Here is a 25,103-nt window from a genome sequence, read left to right as displayed (position 1 = left end):
ACAGCGCCTTTCCTCTTTCTAGAAACATCTTGTATAACAGAGCCTCTCCTCTTTCTATAAACATCTTATATAACAGCACCTCTCCTCTTTCTATAAACATCTTGTATCACAGCGCCTTTCCTCTTTCTATAAACATCTTGTATAACAGCACCTCTCTTTCTATAAACATCTTGCATCACAGCACCTTTCCTCTTTCTATAAACATCTTGTATCACAGCGCCTCTCCTCTTTCTATAAACATCTTGTATCACAGCGCCTTTCCTCTTAATATAGATCTAATTGAACTGTACTGTATATAAAAATATCAATATGTATATGAAGTGTGTAAATAGTTTTTTTGGTTATTTCTTGGTGTCTTTCCTATATATGATTTTTTAAATTTAAAGTAATATCTTATCTTGTTCTCTTTTACTGTCCTGTAGTTCGTCATGCATTTGTACATTTTATGTGGACCCCAGGATGAGTAGCTACTGCTAGTGCAGTAGCTAATGGGGATCCTATTAAACTAAACAGTTGTCGTGTCTTTGGCTATGCCGGATTAAGTGATATGACATGCTATTCTATAAAATCCTTTCTCTGTAATTAATATTACCTGATTGAGCTAATCATGTAAATGTAATTAACTAGAAAGTCGGGGCACCATGAAAGAGTGTTTATAGAGCTGTTATCTTCCGAATAAACTCAGAAAGACCTCGTAATATTTTACATCAATAGCAGTCAATATTGATCATCACCTTATTTCAGTCTCATCTGAAAGTTGTAAATTCTTGGTTATCTTCACGAACCCTGGCTAACAAGTTGAATCAGCAATACAAAATTGGGTTTAATTATTTATTTACTAAATACCTAACTAATCACACAGAATTACATATACACAGAATGCAAATTATGTCATACAGAAAACGTCCCTGGGGGACAGAACCTGTATGACGGCTGGTTACACAAAGAGAGGGGGTTGGGCTTGAATGAAAGAGCGGGAAGACTGAGGAACAAAGGGAGAAGCTAAGCTTTCGTAAATACAGTATCTTATGCATTCTAAATTACCGCCCATTTGGAAAAGGAAAATGCAATAAATATTTACTCTGAGCTGCGCTTCGGTAGGTTGGTCATAGATGCTGGCCGTGTTGGCCAACAGAGATCTTCCTGTCCTCGGAAGAATGTCTCTGGTGGTAAATTAGATGCGTTGTAGTATCTTCTTTGTGTGTTAGACTAGATGCGTCGTCCGTCCTTTCCTAGCCCACGTTTACAGCTGCTGTTGCTAACTCAACGGTTAGGAGGTCTCACTTCTTTAGTTAATAAGAGTTCAAAGTTCATACCATTCACAACCAAAGCTCACGCTGAGGTTGGCTTAGTTCTGTAGTTGACATGATAGTCCTTTTTAACATATGGACCGTCGTCCTATCGTCCTCAGAACCGGAGGTTACATTTTTGTCAAGGGCATATATAGTGGAGGGAGAGAAGGGTGTGTTTCATAGTTTAGAACCCATGTCTCTTCACAGGGGCGGGCCACTGATTGAGCAGGGCTCTAACCTTATGAAAATCCAATTCTCTCATTTGGAAGCTAAAATTACATTTAATCTTTTCACAAATAGTTTCATTTAAATTGCATTTAAATTGAACAACAATTCCATGTGAATCTGGTAACTATAATGTGTAGACTTTCCCAGATACAGTTTATGTCGTCCTGTCATCAGTCATAATGTCTCAGATGACAACCGAACAGACATCATATTCATTAAGTACCAACGCATATTTTCAACTGGTTCTATTACCAAAATATGGTTCCTTGTTTGATGTTCCCAGACTCTCTATGTTTAACAAAGGCAATTCAAGAGTTCTTCAGTAGAGTCAGAGAGAGAGGGAAGGGAGAAAGGTATTTATGGGGGGTCATAAACCTTACCCACAGGCCAACATCATGACACAGTATACACTACACTGGTCAGGCCTTGTCTGGAATATGGTGGAGTGCTGTTAGTTGGATGCACTGCAGCGCAGGTGAGAGCAGGCTGCAGTGCACCTGGTGAAGGACATGCACACTATTGAACAGTGTTGGGGATGCTACTCTGAAAATATAGTTTACCAAGCTACCAATTACTTCACGGCGGAAAGAAGTTAACCTACACTACAGCTACCCCTACCAAAAATATAGTATTTTTTAACTAAAGTTACTTTGAAAAAGGTCAAGGGATACTACCGTGTGTAGTATAGTATTCTACAGTTTACTACTGTAGTATTTTTTCATGTGAGTAAGGAGGAATGTAGTAAGTACAGTGGGGGGAAAAAAGTATTTGATCCCCTGCTGATTTTGTACGTTTGCCCACTGATAAAGAAAGGATCAGTCTATAATTTTAATGGTAGGTTTATTTGAACAGTGAGAGACAGAATAACAACAAAAATATCCAGAAAAACGCATGTCAAAAATGTTATAAATTCATTTGCATTTTAATGAGGGAAATAAGTATTTGACCCCCTCTCAATCAGAAAGATTTCTGGCTCCCAGGTGTCTTTTATACAGGTAACGAGCTGAGATTAGGAGCACACTCTTAAAGGGAGTGCTCCTAACCGCAGCTTGTTACCTGTAAAAAAGACACCTGTCCACAGAAGCAATCAATCAATCAGATTCCAAAATCTCCACCATGGCCAAGACCAAAGAGCTCTCCAAGGATGTCAGGGACAAGATTGTAGACCTACACAAGGCTGGAATGGGCTACAAGACCATCGCCAAGCAGCTTGGTGAGAAGGTGACAACAGTTGGTGCGATTATTCGCAAATGGAAGAAACACAAAAGAACTGTCAATATCCCTCGGCCTGTGGCTACATGCAAGATCTCACCTTGTGGGGTTGCAATGATCATGAGAACGGTGAGGAATCAGCCCAGAACTACACGGGAGGATCTTGTCAATGATCTCAAGGCAGCTGGGACCATAGTCACCAAGAAAACAATTGGTAACACACAATGCCGTGAAGGACTGAAATCCTGCAGCGCCCGCAAGGTCCCCCTGCTCAAGAATACATATACATGCCCGTCTGAAGTTTGCCAATGAACATCTGAATGACTCAGAGGACAACTGGTGAAGGTGTTGTGGTCAGATGAGACCAAAATGGAGCTCTTTTGCATCAACTCAACTCGCCGTGTTTGGAGGAGGAGGAATGCTGCCTATGGCCCCAAGAACACCATCTCCACCGTCAAACATGGAGGTGGAAACATTATGCTTTGGGGGTGTTTTTCTGCTAAGGGGACAGGACTATTTCATGCCATGTACCGTCAAATCTTGGGTGAGAACATCCTTCCCTCAGCCAGGGCATTGAAAATGGGTCGTGGATGGGTATTCCAGCATGACAATGGCCCAAAACAAAGGAATGGCTCAAGAAGAAGCACATTAAGGTCCTGGAGTGGCCTAGCCAGTCTCCAGACCTTAATCCCATAGAAAATCTGTGGAGGGAGCTAAAGGTTCGAGTTGCCAAACGTCAGCCTCGAAACCTTAATGACTTGGAGAAGATCTGCAAAGAGGAGTGGGACAAAATCCATCCTGAGATTTGTGCAAACCTGGTGGCCAACTACAAGAAACGTCTGACCTCTGTGATTGCCAACAAGAGTTTTGCCACCAAGTACTAAGTCATGTTTTGCAGAGGGGTCAAATACTTATTTCCCTCCTTAAAATACAAATCATTTTATAACATTTTTGACATGCGTTTATCTGGATATTTTTGTTGTTTTTCTGTCTCTCACTGTTCAAATAAACCTACCATTAAAATTATAGACTGATCATTTCTTTGTAAGTGGGCAAACGTACAAAATCAGCAGGGGATCAAATGCTTTTTCCCCACACTGTAGAACAATGAGAGGCGTCAGTGTCTTAAGACATTTGAAGTATAAAAAAATATATAAACTAATTATTTGATAAAAAAAATGTTGGGGCCTTACTGCTATTAGCCCATACAAATGCATTGAATAACAGATAGTCCCCCAAAAATATCAAAAAGGGAGTTTGTTCTGGACTGTCTTTCCTATATCTGAGTGATATAAGAAAGATCAGGAAATTATATATATATATATATATATATATATATATATAATTTCCTGAAAAATATATATATTTTTTACATGTATTTAACCCCATATTTCTGGCATTAAACAGCATCCATATATACAGTACCAGTCAAAGTTTGGACACACCTACTCATTCAAGGGTGTTTCTTTATTTTTACTATTTTATACATTGTAGAATAATAGTGAAGACATCAAAACTATGAAATAACACATGGAATCATGTAGTAACCAAAAAAGTATTTAACAAATATATTTGAAATTCTTCAATGTAATCACTGTTTGTCTTGATGACGGCTTTGCACACTCTTGACATACCAACTTCAGACAAATCTCCTGACACTTGTGGAGGTCGTAGAGTGTTCTAAGGATGTTATTTAAATAACATATGCCTTCCTTTCTCAGCATCAACAAAACTCTCTTTATCCTCTATCTTGTTAAGTGTGTCCAGGTGTGTTGGGTGCGTCAACTAATTGGCCACACCTGATCTTAATGAGTGTTTGTTTCCTTTTGAAATAGGGTCTGTTTGAAGACTAAAATGAGCAGCTTTGCATGAGTTTGCAAAAAAGATGGCTTTCTATCTCCATCCTGGTGGCACAGTGGACTAATTCCATGGATAGAGAACAGAAGAGCATACTGTAGGTTTGAATCTCACTGATGCTCCAAAAAATACAACACATTTTTGCATGAGTAAATGCATTTTCATGTGTCCTATCTGTGCTTGGAGTTCAAAACAGTTAACCTAAGCTAGCAGTGTTATTAAAAGTCTTATTGAAACATGTTGTCGTGTCTTTGGGGCACCATTAAACTGAAGACATGTTTATCAAATAACTCCCTGTAATTATTATTACGCGATTAAACTGATTAATCGTTTAACTGTAATTATCTAGGAGGAAAATATTCAGATTACAAAGGTATAATTTTCCTAATATAACTTTCCTATATTATAACATTATATATTATATTATAGTATCTGACCGATTATCTTCTGGTTTAAATGGTGTATTCTTTACCTCGTCCAGTCTCATTTCAAACGTCGTAAATTGTTGTTATCTGCACGAACCCAGTCTTCACTAAGTCAGCCATACATCAATTGTCTTAAAATCATTTATTTACTAAACTAAGTAATTCACAGAAAGCATACAAACAGTTGGTATCGTTACAAAGAAATGGTGGAGGAATGTGCCCTAGTGGGCTAAACCGGCATGGCGGCTAGTTAAACAAAAGAGTTGTGGGGGGTCAGCGGAGAAGGCACAACAGAGTTGATAAATATTAACAATTGATATGCTAATCCTTTGCACATGAACACTCACTCATTCGGGAACAATTGCAATCAATATATATTTACGCTCAGTGTGTCGTCGGGATCATTGTTGGAGAGGTTGTTCTGTTGGAGAGTTCCCTCTCTCTCTCTTGGTTAGAATGGATCTTTCAAAGTGACATTCATTAATGTCGTTATAGAATGGATGTTTCGTCGGTCTTCTCGTTCAATGATACTGAATTTCTAGCTACAGACTAGCAATTAATATCAAAAACGTGTTATTATTCTGTCGGTATCGATAGTCTAAAAGTTTAACCACGTGGTATGGTTAAACTTCAGTAGAGGGATGCATAGTCAAACCTTGGCTCTCTCTTCTGAGGTAAGCTGGTCTAAAGAAAGTAATTCTGGGTGGGGGTTTTATACTGAACATAGAAAAGCTGTCACATGACGCCTTGTCCTGTCTGTGTCCCTGGGGGCGTGCCGAGGACTGAGTTAAGCTTTGTACAGAAATACAATTCTCTCACATTAACATCAGTACATAGCATCTCAACATATTCCAAATAGCTTTAATCTTATTAAATAATTTTATACAACCATTAGATGTAAGTCTCATCGCTGAGGCTAGTATATAAACCTTAGTATGGTAATATGGAAATATTGTCTCTATGAGTTTCATAAAATTGTACCAAGCGGACCAGTTCATAGCTGGATTCTTCACCGATCTTTTATACCTTCTCCAGAACATAAATGTCGTTCGGTTCTCCAATTCTGTGAGGTGGAAGAATCCTTTGTTCTCTCCATGAAAACACTCTGTCTCAAAACTGTGGCCTGTTAGGCAGGACATTCCCTTTGGAATTTACGACCGCCTTCACACAGCCTTGTGTCAGAAGTATAGAGGTCGGGGGATGGTGCATAGAAAACCCGGAGGGCAACGTCATGACAATGTTCTCAGAATGTTATTTAATTACCTTTCAAATAATCTATAATTTCCATTCTCAGAACGTTAATAGAACCTCCAAGAAAATATTCAGGGTAAAAAATTCACGTTCAAAGGAACAGGTCGAAATTTTCACTTCTGTTTTCAGAACATTTACAAAACATTCAGTTTTACTGGTCAGGAAACTTATGGCTTCGTTCCCAGAACCAATGGGAAACCAAAAACGTATGTTCCCACAACTTCCATGGAACCATATGTGCTAACTGGGTGAAGAGCAGGGAGAGAGGGAGGTGGGAGCAGCGAGAGAGGGGAAGAGAGCAAGGGAAGGGGAGCAGCGATAGGGGGAGAGGGAGGGAGCAACACGGTGAGTGAGTAAGAGAGGCAGTTTATTTTTTTATGTGCATGTTTTGGATGGGTTTTTGTCTTCCCTGGTCTCTTGGTGAGTGAGTGTGATGATACTCAGAATGCCTGTGATGCTTAGTGATTCTCTGTAGCAGAGCCATGGCGAGTAGCGCCCACAGCTCTGTCCACCACACTGTCCGCACTTCCTTCCACAGACGAACAAGCAGCAGGACTATTAGTGAGGAGAAAAAAAAAACTGCAACAAGAAACCAAATCAATGCAAGAGGAGGGAGATTTGACTTTCACTTAAAGCTGTTCAGGCTGTTCTATTCCTCCATCCATCCCTCTCTTCTTAATCTTTTCATTTCCGTAGAGGGGGGTCGGAGTAGTTTCACAGAACTGCGGAACAGCAGGGGAGGAAGAGAGACTTAGAGCCTCGAGAGAGAGGGAGAGGAAGAAAGACAGACAGCTTCACCTGAATTTCCCCCTGTTCTGCTCCCTTGTTGTGGTTCAGAGATAGGAAGAATGGAGGATCCGAGAGCGAGGGAGTGGCAGCTACAATAATTACACAGGGAAAGTGTATGTGAGTGAGAGAAAGAGGCAGAGGAAGAGAGAAGGAGAGCGGGAGCAGAGCTGCAGTAGCATCCTACAGCAGACGGCTGAGGACTGCCTCCCTGTGTGTGTGTGTGTGTGTGTGTGTGTGTGTGTGTGTGTGTGTGTGTGTGTGTGTGTGTGTGTGTGTGTGTGTGTGTGTGTGTGTGTGTGTGTGTGTGTGTGCGGCATGTCTGTGTGACTGCACTGCACTGCTGAAGAAGAGGAGGAGGAGGCAGTGTGAGCATGCTCTCTTAGACACAGCAGGGCCATACAAGGGAACACACACCGGCACCATCAGTGTCTGTTCGTGGCAGGCAGGACCTCCAGTGCTGCATCCGCCCAGCATCTCAGCCCCAACCCCAGGACCTCGCAAGGCCTCTACCACCTTCATCTCCACAATACAGTCGGCTCAACCAGGCTGAAACATGGCACAAGCTGCCAAACATCTCCGCAAGAACAAGGATTTAGAAGCCCATCTTGAGGCAGAGCGCAAGGAGAAGGAGGAGGAAAAGGCCAAGAAGAGGAACCGCTCGCGAGATAAAAAGCGCAAGGTAAAGGGTCTGCTTACAGGGGTTCGTAGGGGGTGGGGAGAGGGAGCAGTGGAGATGAGGGCAGGAGGGAGAAAAACGCCCCCCCCCCCCTTCTTTCTCTCTAATGCTAAGCTCTGGTTAGTGGTGCTGGGGCACACACACTGATGCGTGTTTCTACAGTGTGTGCAAAGTGGCACTGACACACATGTACTGTGCATACAGAAATGGGGAAACTGTAAGCACACTGCACACTCTCTTTCTCCTCTTCCTGATTTACTGACTCCTCTGGCAGAGCTGTCCTATGGGTCTGTGTGGTACTCTACCTCTTTCTCTCTCCCTTTATCTTCCTGTCTCTTTATCTTCCTGTCTCTTTCTCTCCCTGTCTCTTTCTCTCCCTGTCTCTCCTCTCTTTGTCTTCACACTGCGGCGTATTGTGTCAATGAGCAACATTTCCCTGAGAGAGGACATGTTTTGTGCCGCTCTCTCTCATCATCCTCTTTCTTCTACCTCTCATTTAAGAACTATTGTAATGACTGCTGACTTAGGAGTAATAATTACCTGCAGGCTTTTCTCATACTGGGACCTGTGCACTGCACTGCCAGCGCTGGTGGCTGTTGTCACACTAGTTGCACTTGCCACAAACATTACATGCTGCTTCATCAATCACTGGCTGTTGTGTTGTAGGTTACAGATGGACCTGTATCAGTGCAATCTGTGATTATGACCGGGATAGCTGGGACATCCCTACTTGGCTCTTTTACTTCACATTTCACTTAGTTTCATGAATTAAAATGAACGCTTATCAAAGCCATCGATGAGCATTGTTTAGCATATAATAAGACATTCCTCTGTGTCTGTCTGTCTGTATACCCCTGGGCTGGTGTCCAGCTGCATGTATCTGCCTGTAGGACTGTTCGGCTGTAAACTGATCTGATGCCGGTGCAGTAGAGACAGAGTTATGGACAGACAGACAGACAGACAGACAGACTGACTGACTGTCGGCTACTAGTGATCCTCACCCTTACAGGATGCACCCACAGAGGGATATGGACGGAGGGGGGAGAACGGATGCTGGGGTAGGGGTGGGGTTGTCATGCATAGTTTGTGTATGGCTGAAGATGTATTGGAGGTAGAAAAACAGTTGGGTAGAAACGAAAGTCACGAGAGCTGTTTCACTGCTACAAACAGAGAGTTTCTAGCCACCCAGCTAGCACTTAACGTTCTGAGAACCATATATTTCTTAGAGATTGGTGAGAGCGTAGTTGTCCTATGGTTATTTTGTATACAACCTTTCCACAACTTTCTGGGAATTGTGCAGGAGAGTTGCTTGGTTTTGGAACATTCTCAGCACATTTAAGGAACATGCCAAAAAACTTTATGGTTCCTAAAAGTTCAATCATGGTTACATTTAATTTCAATTTTGGTAATGTTCTAGGAACGTTCTCCAACTGGTTTGACATTGCGAATGTCCTCAAACAATACAGAGAACGTTAAGAAACAATTTTCTTCTGTGGGAATGTTATTTAAAAACACATACATTCAGATCTCAGCATCTACAAAACTCCCTCTATCCTCTATCTTGTTAAGTGTGTTGGCTGTGTCCACTAATTGGCCAACCTGATCTTAATGCTTGTTTCCTTTGAAATGGGGTCTGTTTGAATAGACTAAAGTTAACAGCTTTGTATGAGTAAAAAAACCTGGCATGCTAGCTCCATCCTGGTGACACAGTGGATTAATTCTGTGGATAGAGAAGAAGATTATAGGTTTGAATCTCACTGATGCCGTGTCACAATAAAAAATACATGTGTTTGCATTTTTAATGCCTAAGGAAATTAATTTCCATGTGTCCTACATGTGCTTGCAGTTCAAAAAAGTTAATCCAAAACAAGCTAGCACTGTTATTAAAAGTCTTATTGAAACGTTCTGTGAAAGTTTTAAGGAAGTTATTCAAAAACCTCCAAATAATCTCTGATTTCCGTTCTCAAAGCTTTAATTAATGCCTCCCAGGAAAACGTTCAAGGAACCAGAGTAAAACATTCTCAGAATCTCCCTGCAACCCCCAATAAAACATTTTGCACAATAGAGGGGTTGTAGTTGATGTACGACGACGCCTGGCGGCCATGTTGGAAGACCACTGCATTCAATCTTCTGACAACAACAGCCGAGCGGCTACCCAAAACTGTATGACAGTGCCTAACTACAGTAGTTGATTCATCACCACGTCATTTTCTGTAGAGTATTTGTCTGCTCTATCAAGGCAGGAAAGACAACGGTAAATAAATATGTTTACAGATTCCCCAAAATCATGAAACTCCATTGGTGACGCCAAGGTAAAACTCAAGGACAGTCAGAAAAGCAAAGAAACCTTTTTGCCCATCAAGACATGAACCCAGACAGCTGTCAGTATATTTTTTTATTAACCTTTTATTCAACTAGGCAAGTAGGTTAAGAACAAATTCTTATTTACTATGACAGCATACCCTGGCAGATGCTGGGCCAATTGTGCACCACCCTATGGGACTCCCAATCACAGCCAGATGTGATAGAGCCTGAATTTGAACCAGGGACTGTAGTAAGGCCTCTTGCACTGAGACGCAGTGCCTTAGACCGCTCCGCCACTTGGGTGCCCCTTTGCACAGGAAAAATGTGGCCTTTGATAAACATTTCATGCAATTATACTGCGCTTTATGTGACTGGAGAAATTAGCAGAATCTTTTTTATTATGATGGTACCCTAGGCCTACTCTACTCTACTGACACTGACAACATATCAATAAAATCCACCTTGTCTTGAATGAAACCATGTAATCTAGGGCTATGAAAAAGGGGTCCTGGCTAAAAGAGATCCAGCCTTTAGTCAAATTGTCAAAAGTGACGTCAATTTGACAAAAGCCGGATCCCTTCTAGCCATGACCATGAAAAGGGGAGACGCAAATTGTACAATATGACGTCCATATAGCCTGGAGGACATTACTGTCCAAAGAAACTCCAGTGGTTATCATATATTCATATGATATATTCATATGATAACCCAATGACAATTTGTTGAGAACTTTATTAATAGGAGGAGGAAAAATGTATGGACATTACAAAATAGGACAAAGGCCTCAGTGAGCTATAGGACAACCTGCTGTGTTGACTATTGGTTGTTCAAGCCCAACAATAGATTGAATCTTTATATGACACTAAAACCACCTGAATGAATTAAACACAACCAAACAATTAAGAGCCCTGATGGTTTAGGTGACCTGAAGAAGGGATACTCTAGCATCAGGTGTACTACTGTAGGTTCAACCAGCTGACCTCTATCTAGACACCCATGTTGACTGCATTCCCACTGTGAAGATGAGCAATGCTGCAGCAGCATCAGTTTCTAATTCTACAATTTTTTTCCTTTTCCAGATATGAAAGGAGACATCTCTCAATTATACGAGATGTTTTATGCTGTGCTTTGGGCTATCTGAACGATTCTGTTGTGCCATTTGAGTAAAGCACCTTCACCTTGTCGTCATAACAAAAGTGCCCCCTTAAAATGTATGAATATATAAAATGTAATTTGGAATGTGTAAAAGACTATTGTTTATAATATTGTCAACATACTGTACTTTAATAGTAGGCTATATTGTTGTATGGGGGAAATTAAAAGTATTGTGTCATCTTTGCTTTGCCTAGCCCCATTTGAATAAAAAGTATTTCTTATCGCCAAACTAGTTTCTTTCTTTACAATTTAAACACATTTAGCATAGACAATGCAATTGTTGTGGTAGTCTAAGGCAAACCATCTTCAGTATCACAGTGGCACCTCCAAGTGCCACTCAGACAGTCTGGGAGAAAAGTATCTGTCATTTAACTTGGTAGAAGTAGTTGTGTATGTTTTTAGACAAGGATCCCATCTCCTGGTTCATACATTTCCCCACCTCAAATCAAATCACATTTTATTGGTCACATACACATGGTTAGCAGATGTTAATGCGAGTGTAGCGAAATGCATGTGCTTCTAGTTCCGACCGTGCAGTAATATCTAACAAGTAATCTAACAATTTCACAACAACTACCTTATACACAAGTGTAATGGAATGAATACGAATATGTACATAAAAATATATAAATGAGCGATGGCCGTGCGGCATAGGCAAGATGTAATAGATGGTATAGAGTACAGTATATACATATGAGATGAGTAATGGAGGGTATGTAAACATTAAAGTGACTAGTGATACATTTAATACATCCAATTTTTCATTATTAAAGTGGCTAGAGATTTGAGTCAGTATGTTGGCAGCAGCCACTCAAAGTCAGGGTGGCAGGTAGCCTAGTGGTTAGAGTTGGATTTGTAACCGAAAGGTTGTAAGCTCGAATCCCTGAGCTGACAAGCTAAACATCTGTTGTTCTGCCCCTGAACAAGGCGGTTAACCCACTGTTCCTAGGCTGTCATTGAAAATAAAAATTTGTTCTCAACTGACTTGCCTAGTTACATAAAGATTTAAAAAAATTGTTAGTGATGGCTGTTTAACAGTCTGATGGCCTTGAGATAGAAGCTGTTTTTCAGTCTCTCGTTCCCAGCTTTGATGCACTTGTATTGACGTCACCTTCTGGATGATAGCGGGGTGAACAGGCTGTGGCTCGGGTGGTTGTTGTCCTTGATGATCTTTTTGGCCTTCCTGTGACATCGGGTGGTGTAGGTGTCCTGGAGGGCAGGTAGTTTGCTCCCGGTGATGCGTTGTGCAGACCTCACTACCCCCTGGAGAGCCTTACGGTTATGGGCGGAGCAGCTGCCGTACCAGACGGTGATACAACCTGACAGGATGCTCTCGATTGTGCATATGTAAAAGTTTGTGAGTGTTTTTGGTGACAAGCCGAATTTCTTCAGCCTCCTGAGGTTGAAGAGGTGCTGTTGAACCTTCTTCACCACGCTGTCTGTGTGGGTGGACCATTTCAGTTTGTCCGTGATGTGTACACCGAGGAACTTAAACTTTCCACCTTCTCCACTACTATCCTGTCGATGTGGATTGGGGGTTGCTCCCTCTGCTGTTTCCTGAAGTCCACGATCATCTTCTTTTTTTTTTGACATTGAGTGTGAGGTTATTTTCCTGACACCACACTCCAAGGGCCCTCACCTCCTCCCTGTAGGCCGTCTCATCGTTGTTGGTAATCAAGCCTACCACTGTAGTGTTGTCTGCAAACTTGATGATTGAGTTGGAGGCATGCATGGCCACGCAGTCATGGGTGAACAGGGAGTACAGGAGAGAGCTGAGAACGCACCCTTGTGGGGCCCCAGTGTTGAGGATCAGTGGGGTGGAGATGTTGTTTCCTACCTTCACCACCTGGGGGTGGCCCGTCAGAAAGTCCAGGATCCAGTTGCACAGGGCGGGGTCTCGAGCTTAATGACGAGTTTGGAGGGTATTATGGTGTTAAATGCTAAGCTGTAATCGATGAACAGCATTCTTACATCGGTATGGTACCTAAATTGCCATGTCAGCACAAGGCATGTACAAAATCTAGTTTAATGATTAGCCTCATATATATTGTCTACTGGTATAATTTTTAAATTGAGAACACATAGCTGAAGAATATGTAAACAGTGTGAGTTAATCTATTCTCTGCTTCAGATATACAATGACAAGGGGTGCATTGCAAATGCCCATAAGGCTACTGCCATCATACTGTAGGCCAATGGTTCCCAACTCCGATCCTCGAGTACCCCCAACAGTACAGTTTTATTGTAGCCGCGGACAAACACACCTGATTCAACTTGTCAACTAATCATCAGGCCCTCAATGAGTTTAATCAAGTATGTTTGTCTGGGGCTACAACAAAAGTATGCTGTTGGGGGTACATTTACATTTCACATATTTAGCAGACGCTCTTATCCAGAGTGACTTACACTAGTGAATGCATACATTTCATACATTTTTTGAACTGGCCTCCCGTGGGAATCAAACCCACAACCCTGGCGTTGCACACACCATTCTGGCGCTGCAAACACCATGCTCTACCAACTGAGCCACAGGGAACACAGGGTACGCAAGTACTGGAGTTGGGAACCACTGCTGTAGGCCTATGGCTGCATTGGTGTTGCATGCTATTATCAGATGCAAAATGGGTTCACATGGCTGAAATCCTGAAAAATATAGTGACAATCAAATAAAACTAATTGGAGAGCTTATGACTGAACAATAAGGTACTTTTCATTTTATAATACAACACAGAAACACAGACAAATTAGACAGATTCCCTTTCCCTCTTTATTGCAGGATTGTGATCTGTGATTCATCAACATCAACACTAGTAAATCTTGAATAATAGTTATGTTAACAAAACAGGTTAAAACACAACTTCAAAGAATCAACACTTTCATATTATTTCAAAGTGTACAAGTAAGCTAACTCATATGTAAAGGTTAGACATTTTAGTAACAAGTAGGCTGTTACTAAAACAATTTCAGCAACAACAAAAAAATTCAATAGCAGAGGTGTCCAACCTCACTCCACTGATCCCTGATCTACTGGGGGAGCAGACTCTGTTCCAGACCAGCAATGGCACACTTGATTATTAACTAATTAGGTTTGATACATTGAATCAGGTTTAGACATTGTGTGACTTTTAAACTGTATTTTTGTTCACAGAATTTGCTAACATATACTGTGATCCATGGTATACAAGGATGTACCTTTATTCTCTTAGGACATTCATTGGGAACTCTTCATCTGCAGACAGGGTTTGACGGCTCTCTATCTGAGGACAGAAAACATCACAAAGAAACAGGCTGCATTATACTCAAGTTAGACAGCCCTGAATATTATGCTGCTATATCGCTCTGTCCTCAGTTTTTCTCACTAGGGACTGGAATTTGAGAATAGTTTCATAATGTCCTCCCACAAAGTTACCTGCCCTATCCAGAGTAACCTACTCTCCCTTCTCTGACAGCTGGAAGTGCTAGCTAATCCTTTCACCCTCTTCCATGGCTGTTAGCTAGCTAACTTACCTTACTTTACCTAGCTATAAATGCATTTGGAGTTACAACGATAAATACATCAAGATAGCTAACTAGCTAATTTGAAGTTAGCGAGCTGGTGATTTTTGATTTACGTAGATAGCTAGCTATACAGTATGTAAAGTTAGCTAACTAGCGAACATTACAGTGCTTCGGAAAGTATTCAGACCCTTTCACTTTCCCCACATTTTGCAACATTACAGCCTTATTCTAAAATGGATTACATTTTTTATCTCGTCAATCTACACAAAATACCCCTTAATGACAAAGCAAAACAGGTTTTTAGTCATTTTTGCAAATTTAAATATCACATTTACATAAGTATTCACACCCTTTACTCAGTACTTTGTTGAAGCACCTTTGGCAGCGATTACAGTCTTGAGTCTGCTTGGGTATGAAGTCTCGAGACTGTACACACCTGCTACACCCGCCATAACATCTGCTAAATATGTGTCTGTGACCAATAACATTTGATTTGATGACGCTACAAGCTTGGCATACCTGTACTTGGGGAGTTTCTCCCATTCTTCTCTGAAGATCCTCTTAAGCTCTGTCAGGTTGGATAGGGAGTGTGTCACGCCTGCTCCCGCTCTTCCTCCCTCTGGCGCTCGAGGGCGCCAAACTCCCCAACTTTACGCACTCAAGCCACCTTCAGTACGCACACCTGCCTTTTCCTGTCACGCGCATCAGCGCTCATTGGACTCACGTGGATTCAATTACTTCTGTAATTTCCTTCTCTATGTCTGTTTCCTAGCTCTGTTCCCTGCTTCAGGATTGTTTGTCCTTGTTTTACCCATGTGCTGACACTGTTCTTGTCGTGTTCCATGTCCGTTCCGGAATAAATGTTTGACTTCCCGTACCTGCTTCTCCTGTCCGGCGTCAGTCCTTACAGAGCGTTGCTGCACAGCTATTTTCAGATCTCTCAAGGACATTCAGAGACTTGTCCCAAAGCCACTCCTGTGTTGTCTTGGCTGTGTGCTTAGGGTCGTTGTACTGTTGGAAGGTGAACCTTCGCCCTAGTCTGAGGTCCTGAGCGCTCTGGAGCAGGTTTTTTATCAAGGATCTCTCTGTACTTTGCTCCGTTCATCTTTCCCTCGATCCTGACTAGTCTCCCAGTCCCTGCCACAGAAAAACACCCTCACATCATGATACGGCCACCACCATGCTTCACTGTAGAGATGGTATTGGCCAGATGATGAGCATTGCCAGATTTCCTCCAGACGTGACGCTTGACATTCAGGCCAAAGGCTTCAATCTTGGTTTCGTCAGACCAGAGAATCTTGTTTCTCATGGTCTGAGAGTCCTTTAGGTGCCTTTAGGCAAATTCCAAGTGGGCTGTCATGTGCCTTGTACAGAGGAGTGCCTTCCGTCTGGCCACTCTACCATAAAGGCCTGATTGGTGGAGTGATGCAGAGATGGTTGTCCTTCCGGAAGGTTCTCCCATCTCCACAGAGGAACTCTGGAGCTCTGTCAGAGTGACCATCGGGTTCTTGGTCACCTCCCTGACCAAGGCCCTTCTCCCCCGATTGCTCAGTTTTTCGGCCAGCTCTAGAAAGGTTCTTGGTTGTTCCAAACTTCTTCCATTTAGAATGATGGAGGCCACTGCGTTCTTGGGGACCTTCAATGCTGCAGAAATGGTACCCTTCCCCAGATCTGTGCCTCGACACAATTCTGTCTCGGAGCTCTACGGACAATTGCTTCAACCACATGGCTTGGTTTTTGCTCTGACATGCACTGTCAACTGTGGGACCTTGTATTTACAGGTGTGTCCCTTTCCAAATCATGTCAGATTTGTGACGCAACTGCAAGCACTCTATATGCAAACATTTTCACTTCTGTTCTCAGAAACCCGGCATGGCTTCATTCCCACAAAAAATGTGAAACCAAAAACCTACATTCCCACAACTTTCAATGGACCAAATGTGCTAGCTGGGAAACCTATTTGGTAGATACAGTATGTACAGTATGTGCTATGGGTGTATTAGTTGTTTAGATATGGACAAGTGACTCATGGACCTGAGAACCAATGGGCCCTCAAGGGCCCCCACCACTCAATTCAGCATTTAATCTTTTTTTGTTGTCTTCTGAAAATAGCAGGTGGAAATGCCCCATATTTTATCACGTTTATCTTTTATTAGGCTGTTATTACTGATTTCGTCCCACATGGCTGTTGAGCCCACATTACTTTTTGTGTGTGTGTGTGTGTGTGTGTGTGTGTGTGTGTGTGTGTGTGTGTGTGTGTGTGTGTGTGTGTGTGTGTGTGTGTGTGTGTGTGGCGGGCAGTATGGGAGTCCATGGAGTGGAGGGAGAGACCAGCGAAGGGGGGAGAGACAGTCATTCTGGCCATGCAGCCCAACTTTGATTGAAAGTGTATTGTTACAGAGTATCCCATGTCACTTATGTAAACAGCAGCCACCCAGCTTAATAAAGTCTGTTAAATAAGTGTTGTGACTACCCCAGCCTTCCCCTCCCCTCCCTAACCTCCTCTCCCCTCTCTCCAGCTTAGAGGCTATCTTGGTTCCTGGAGCAGATGTTATCACAGGGGGCACTCTCTCTTTCTCTCTCTTTCTCCATTCGCTCTTCTAAACCATTGAAGTACAGTCATAATGTTATGTCTTGTGTCCACCCTTGCTGTAGCAGTGGGCCTGAGTTTGTGTTTGTGGTGCAGACAGGAGGACTCTTTAGGGGGACATTTGAGTCCCCACACGTCTCAGAGCAGGGTGACACACAGGCCAGTGCTGGGTTATACAGAGGCTATGGTTGAATTGTCTTCCCCATTTATGCTTTTTTTCACGGAATATTTTCCCTGAAGGCTTCTTATCTCAGGCACTATGGCTCGCTCACTGATAGATTTATTTATCTCTGTTCTCACCAATGCTTCCGTGGAGATATAATGGTATTCACTATTTGACTTGTTTTTTTCCTCATGTTTGCCACTTGACACCTGTTTTAATGCAGCTGTTTCATCAGCTGTCTGTGGTATCTATCTGCTATCTGGAGTGTCCCTATTCCCTATCCTCACAGTGTCACAGTACTGTAGCAAGGTCATCCCTTCCTGGTAACAGACACACTTCTCTCACTTTACTGATAGAGCTGCACCGGACACATGCACACAGACACACACTCAAACACACACAAACACACGTGTGCAATATCCCTTCTTTTTTATTTTTTTTTTACAGTAAAAGGTTGCTTATTTGTAAGCCGTCATTGTAAATAAGAATTTGTTCTTAACTGACTTGCCTAGTTAAATAAAGGTAAAAAATAAAATGGTGTAGATCTGAGGTCAATACTTTACCTTGCTCAGATTTCAGGGATAGTTAAACAAAATTACATATTGGTTTCCTTACCCTGTAAGCAGTCTATGGACAAGGTATGACAGTAATCCATGCTTTGACATAGTTCCCCCGTCACTGTTTCCAAATGCTAATGTTTTAGTATTTGAGGCACAAATCCCATTCAAGTCATGGTACTGATCTAAGTGACTTTGTTGAGCTTCATTATCAATTTTAGATACTTTCAGATGATTTGGACACGATGCACAAAAAATGCTAATATTGGTACCATGACTTGAATGGGATTTGTGCCACAAATGATCAAATGTTTCCATTTGGAAACACTGCCAGGGAAATAAGAAAAAAGCTTGGATTGATGTCATGTTTTATCCATAGAATGCTTACAGGTTAAGGAAATCAATGTGTCATTTAGTAATTTTTGTGAACTATCCCTTGTTAAGGCCTACTGTCCTCAGAACAGTAACAACATATGACACAGAACCTTGGATACTTCCTCATGTCTCTTACTCGTTATTTTATCCTGTGATATGAATATTAAGATGGCAGAGCACATTTGTGAGAATAAGTAAAACTGGTATTTAAGATATTTCAAATGTCTAGTTCTCCTCTGGTAATACAGTAAAATATTTCAGTTTGACAGTTTCCCTTAACGGCCATTCAGGGATTGATTTGCACCAAATGCCAATTCTTAGTACAATCAGGATTATTTAATATCCCCCAGGGTATTCTAAAATAGGTCTACACATGGTTGTCAATATCGGGTGTATGAGAGGCAAAGTCAGGTGCAGGAAAGAAGCGAAATGTAACCAAGCTCACTTTATTATAGTTCCACAATACGAGAGCACTACATTAAAAAAAATGCGCTCAAAACATAACCAAAGTAAAGCGCGTAAATCAAACACCACGAAAAACGTGAAACAATTACACACAAAACATGTATTTAACCCTCTGTTTCCCATCAAGTAGATTGATTGGGGAAATGATAACCAGGTGTGTATGGAAACAAGACGAGACAAATGGATAATAGAAAAATGGAGCGGCGATGGCTAGGAAACCGGTGACGTCGATTGCTGAACGCCGCCCGAACAAGGAGAGGAGCCGACTTTGCCGGAAGTTGTGACAGTACACCCCCCTTGACGCACGGCTCCAGCGGCAACACCGGCCTCGAGGACGAACCGGAGGATGAGGCGCAGGGCGATCCGGCCTACGACGGTGAAACTCCCGCAGCAGTGCAGGATCCAAAACATCTGCAACCGGTACCCAGCACCTCTCCTCCGGCCAGTACCCCTCCCACTCCACGAGGTACTGAAGGCCCCCCACTTGACGCCTCGAATCCAGGATGGAACGAACGATATACGCCGGGGCCTCCTCGATGTCCAAAGGGGGCGGAGGGACCTCCCGCACCTCAGATTCCTGGAGCAGACCAGCCACCACCGGCCTGAGGAGAGACACATGGAACGAGGGGTTAATACGATAATCAGAGGGAAGCTGTAATCTATAACATACCTTGCTCACCCTCCTCAGGACTTTAAATGGCCCCAGAAACCGCGGACCCAGCTTCCGGCAAGGCAGGCGGAGGGGCAGGTCACGGGTCGAGAGCCAGACCCGGTCCCCCGGTGCGAACACCAGGGTCTCACTGCGGTGGCGGTCCGCACTGGCTTTCTGGCGACGCGTGGCTCGCTGCAGATGGACATGGACAGCCTCCCATGTCTCCTCCACACGCCTAAATCAGTCGTCCACCGCAGGAGTCTTGGTCTGACCCTGATGCCACGGTGCCAGAACCGGCTGGTACCCCAATACGCACTGAAAGGGGAGAGGTTAGTGGAGGAGTGGCAAAGCGAGTTCTGTGCCATCTCGGCCCAGGGCCCAGGGCACAAACACTGCCCACTCCCCCGGCCGGTCCTGGCAATATGACCGCAGAAACCTGCCCACATCCTGGTTAACTCTCTCTACCTGCCCGTTACTCTCAGGGTGAAAACCTGAGGTAAGGCTAATCGAGACCCCCAGATGTTCCATAAACGCCTTCCAAACTCTCGACGTGAACTGGGGACCCCGATCCGACACTATATCCTCAGGCACCCCGTAGTGCCTGAGTAGTGCCGTAAACAGGGCCTCCGCAGTCTGTAGGGCCGTAGGGAGACAAGGCAGAGGGAGGAGACGACAGGACTTAGAAAAACGATCCACAACGACCAGGATCGTGGTATTTCCCTGTGAGGGAGGAAGATCCGTTAGGAAATCCACGGACAGATGTGACCAAGGTCGTTGTGGAACGGTAAGGAATGTAGCTTACCTCTGGGCAGGTGTCTTGGAGCCTTACACTGGGCACACACCGAGCAGGAGGAGACATAAACCCTCACGTCCTTAGCCAAAGTGGGCCACCAGTACTTCCCAGTCAGACAATGCACCGTCCGACCGAACCCCGGATGACCAGAGGAGGGAGATGTGTGGGCCCAAGAGATCAACTGGTCACGGACAGCAGACGGAACGTACATACGCCCTACGGGACACTGGAGGGGAGCGGGCTCTGTACGCAACGCCTGCTCAATGTCCGCATCCAGATCCCACACGACTGGCGCTACCAGGCAGGAAGCTGGGAGTATGGTAGTCTGATCCATGGGTCGCTCCTCTGTGTCATACAGCCGGGACAGTGCGTCTGCCTTCTTATTCTGGGAACCTGGTCTGTAGGATAGGGTAAACAGAAACTGGGTAAAGAACATGGCCCACCTTGTCTGACGAGGATTCAGTCTCCTCGCTGCCCGGATGTACTCCAGGTTGCGGTGGTCAGTCCAGATGAGAAAAGGGTGTTTAGCCCCCTCAAGCCAATGCCTCCACACTTTCGACGCTTTAACCACAGCCAACAACTCCAGTCCCCCACATCATAGTTACGCTCCGCTGGGCTGAGCTTCTTCGAGAAGAAAGCACAGGGGTGGAGTTTTGGTGGCGTGCCCAAGCGCTGTGAGAGCACGGCTCCTATCCCAGCCTCGGACGCGTCCACCTCCACTATGAATGCCAAAGAGGGATCCGGATGGGCCAGCACTGGAGCCGAAGTAAACAGAGCTCTTAGTTGCCCAAAAGCCCTGTCCGCCTCAGCCGTCCACCGCAACCTTACAGGACCCCCCTTCAGCAGTGAGGTAATGGGCGCAGCAACCTGACCAAAACCCCGGATAAATCTCCGGTAGTAATTGGCAAACCCTAAAAATCGCTGCACCTCCTTTACCGTGGTGGGAGTCAGCCAATTACGCATGGCTGCAATGCGGTCCCTCTCCATCTCCACACCTGATGTGGAAATGTGATACCCTAGGAAGGAGACGGCCTGCTGAATAACAGGCATTTCTCAGCCTTGACGTACAGGTCATGCTTCAACAGTCGTCCAAGTACCTTGCGCACCAAAGACACATGCTCGGCGCGTGTAGCGGAGTAAATCAGAATGTCATCGATATACACCACTACACCCTGCCCGTGCAGGTCCCTAAAAATCTCGTCTACAAAGGATTGGAAAACTGATGGAGCATTCATCAACCTGTACGGCATGACGAGGTACTCATAATGCCCTGTGGTGGTACTGAACGCTGTCTTCCACTCATCTCCCTCCCGGATACGCACCAGGTTATACGCACTCGTGAGATCCAGTTTTGTGAAGAAGCGCGCCCCATGCATTGACTCAATCTCCGTGGCGATAAGAGGTAGCGGGTAACTGTACCTCACCGTAATTTGATTGAGACCGCTATAGTTAATGCACGGGCGTAAACCTCCATCCTTCTTCTTCACGAAAAATAAACTTGAGGAGGCGGGTGAAGTAGAGGGCCGAATGTACCCCTGACGCAGGGATTCAGAGACATATGTCTCCATAGCCACCGTCTCCTCTTGCGACAGGGGACACACGTGACTCCTGGGAAGCACAGCGTCTGCCATGAGATTTATCGCACAATCCCCCCGTCAATGAGGTGGTAATTGAGTCGCCTTCTTTTTACAGAAGAAGTCGGCATATTCTGGGGGGATGTGCACGGTGTAGACCTGGTCTGGACTTTCCACCGTGGTAGCACCAACAGAAACCCCTATACACCTCCCTGAGCACTCTCGCGACCATCCCGTGAGAGCCCTCTGTTGCCAGGAAATAGTGGGGTTATGCAGAGCCAACCAAGGAAGGCCTAGTACTACAGGAAATGCAGGAGTCAATGAGAAAGAGACTGATTCTCTCCTCATGACTCCCCTGCATAACCATAGCCAAGGAGATGGTGGCCTCCTTGATTAGCCCGGACCCTAATGGTCGACTATCTAGAGCGTGTACCGGGAAGGGTCTGACTATAGGAAAAATGGGGATCCCTAACCGAATGGCTAATGCTCTGTCTATAAAATTCCCAGCTGCGCCTGAATCGACGAGCGCCTTATGCTGGGAATGTGGGGAAAACTCAGGGAAACCAACAGGCACAAACAGTTGATCAACAGAGGACTCTGAATGAGTGTGGTGCAAACTCACCTGGGGTGACGCCAGAGTCCATGGTCTGGATAATGCGATCCATCATGGCACCAAGATGATGTAACATGGCCGAATGTTCCTGGACGCGCTCCTCGACTCCTCTAACCAGGGTACCTGCTCCTGCTGACTCCATGGTAGGTGTGTAATTCTGTCAATATCGGGTGTATGAGAGGCAAAGTCAGGTGCAGGAGAGAAGCGAAATGTAACCAAGCGCACTTTGTTATAGTTCCAAAATACGAGAGCACTACATAAATAAAAATGTGCTCAAAACCATAGAACATAACCAAAGTAAAGCGCATAAATCAAACACCACAAAAAATATGAAACAATTACACACAAAACATGATGGGAAACAGAGGGTTAAATACAAGTAGATTGATTGGGGAAATTATAACCAGGTGTGTATGGAAACAAGACAAGACAAATGGATAATAGAAAAATGGAGCGGCGATGGCTAGAAAGCCGCTGACGTCGACCGCCGAACGACGCCCGAACAAGGAGAGGAGCCGACTTTGGCGGAAGTCGTGACAATGGTATTAAAATGTGTCTCGTATCTGTCCACTGTGTCTGCATTGTGACCAGGTTTCCTGGTCCCTCCCTGTATTCAAATTATATGATATATATTATTTCAATTTTTGTATATGTAGTTATTTATTTTAAGACACATATTGATGCCATAATTCAGTGGTGCCACTTGTCAATGAGTTTAGAAGATGGGATAATTGTGCCACGATATTGTGCCAGCCCTAATTTGCAATGCACATACAACTCCAAATACGAGGATGATATGTAAGGGTTCGTATTATCTTTGACATGGCTACCCTGTCTCCTAGCCTGTAGTGTATGTTTGCAGCCTGTAGACTGATAGTGGGCCAGGCAGGCCAGTAGTAGAGAGAGGCTGAGAGTGGAGACTGTGTTGGTGGTGATGACTGTGGCACTAGTAGTAGTATCTCAATGTATCAGCAGCCCAGCACTGCCTACTGCAAGTGTTAATGTGTCTCTGCCCCCCTCTCTTTCTTTCTCTCTCCACCTCCCCCCTCTCTTTCTTTCTTTCTCTCTCTCTCTCGCTCTCTCTCGCTCTCTCTCTCTCTCTACCCCCTCTCCCTCTCCCCCCTCTCTCTCTCCCCCCTCTTTCTATCTTTCTTTCTTTCTTTCTCTCTCTCTCTCTCTCTCTCTCTCTACCCCCTCTCCCTCTCCCCCCTCTCTCTCTCCCCCCCCTTTCTCTCCCCCTGAAAGAGAGAAAGTGTCCAGTGCGTGTAACACAGTCTCTTCTCAAAGCATTATTGTGTCTCTCTTCCTCCCTCATCGTTGTGTGTGTGTGTGTGTGTGTGTGTGTGTGAGAGCGAGATCATTATGGTGATGGGAGAGACAGATAGGCTGGTGGTCCTGCTGTGCTATGCTGTAGTGCAGGTTTGGTGCAGTGGATTAGAGGTGTTACAATGAGCTTGAGTGACTAGGCTTCATAATAAAATACCTGAGCACCTACCTGTCTACAGCCTCCTGCCAGCCATTTGCTGCTGAGGCGGAAGTGATCCATTTGGCGTTTTATGATTGAAGCTTATTGGCTGCCCAAAATAGTGGTGATCAGTTTGGAGTTGAATGCATTTGACTCTTGTGCCTAGAATTATTATTTGTCTGCTGCACACCTATTGTAGCAGTATGGGCGAGCTGTGTGTGTTTGTGAGTGAGTTGCTGCAGTGGGCTGTTTGTCCCACTGGTGTGGATGGGAAGTCTCAGTAGGACCATAAGGCCCAGGCCAGGTCCTCTCCTCTGTCCCACAGTGGGTCCTCTGCAGCTGGACTCAGCAGCTGCTATACACCTTCACCCTCTGTGCTCCAGGGTGGCTGCTGGTGTGGACCAGTGGAGTTTTTTTGGGTGAGCGTGTACAAGTCTACACATATGTAGTGAAGAATCTGCTTACTGCAGCACACCTCCAACCAGGCCAGTAAAACCGACTGCAGTCGGCCCATCTCTCCTCGGTTAGCCCAGTCTCAGACCCTATCTCTGTGTTCATTAATCTCTCCCAATAACAATGAGTGTGCACAATTTCCTGTGGCTGTCAGTTCGGCCCCTGTAGCCCTGTGGGACCCCACAGACAGCTGAGTCAGCAGGCCTGGCCCTGCTCTCAGTCATATTTATGGAGACAACCCATCACCAGCTCTGACCTGCTGTGGGGATGTGGAACTGCAGTAGCTGGTTGGCTGTGGGGATGTGTGGCTGGGTATCTGGGTGGCTGTGAGGCTGGGTGGCTGTTGGGCTGAGTGGCTGTGGGGCTGGGTGGCTAGGTGGCGGGGTGGCTAGGTGGATGTGGGGCTGGGTGGCTGGGTGGCTGTGGGGCCGGGTGGCTCTGGGGCTGGGTGGCTGTGGGGCTCTGGGTCTGGGTGGCTGTGGGGCTCTGGGCCTGGGTGGCTGTGGGGCTGGGTGCCTCTGGGGCTGGGTGGCTGTGGGGCTGGGTGGCTGTGGGGCTGGGTGGCTGTGGGGCTGTGGGGCTGGGTGGCTGGGATGTATACCGCTGTGCACCGAGCAGCTCGTTAATTAAAGCTGTAATGGAGGGGGTCATGTGATGCTGGAGCCTAGGGTAGCCCTTATGGTATTGGAAATCATACCATCAGTATTTCTAAATAC

General features: G+C 44.7%; 1 protein-coding gene across 16 annotated transcripts in view; it reads left to right on the top strand.

Moving 5' to 3' along the window:
• The window catches only part of LOC115164453 (ankyrin-1), a 183,850-nt gene that overhangs the window by 5,141 nt on the left and 153,606 nt on the right, over nt 1-25,103 (top strand). For 3 of the 16 annotated variants that reach the window (XM_029716964.1, XM_029716950.1, XM_029716947.1), the window contains exon 1: nt 7,366-7,733. The exons of the other annotated variants lie outside the window; for them this stretch is intronic. In XM_029716964.1, coding sequence (XP_029572824.1) covers nt 7,608-7,733 — 126 coding nt within the window. In that variant the 5' untranslated portion in view covers nt 7,366-7,607. Of the gene's footprint in view, nt 1-7,365; nt 7,734-25,103 lie in introns of those variants that run through there. 16 annotated transcript variants of the gene reach the window in all.

The sequence above is a fragment of the Salmo trutta genome, chromosome 27 (assembly GCF_901001165.1).
Source record: "Salmo trutta chromosome 27, fSalTru1.1, whole genome shotgun sequence".
NCBI classification, from domain to species: Eukaryota; Metazoa; Chordata; class Actinopteri; order Salmoniformes; family Salmonidae; genus Salmo; species Salmo trutta.
The sequence above is the reverse complement of the archived record's forward strand: the minus strand, read 5'-3'. Positions and strand labels throughout refer to the sequence as shown.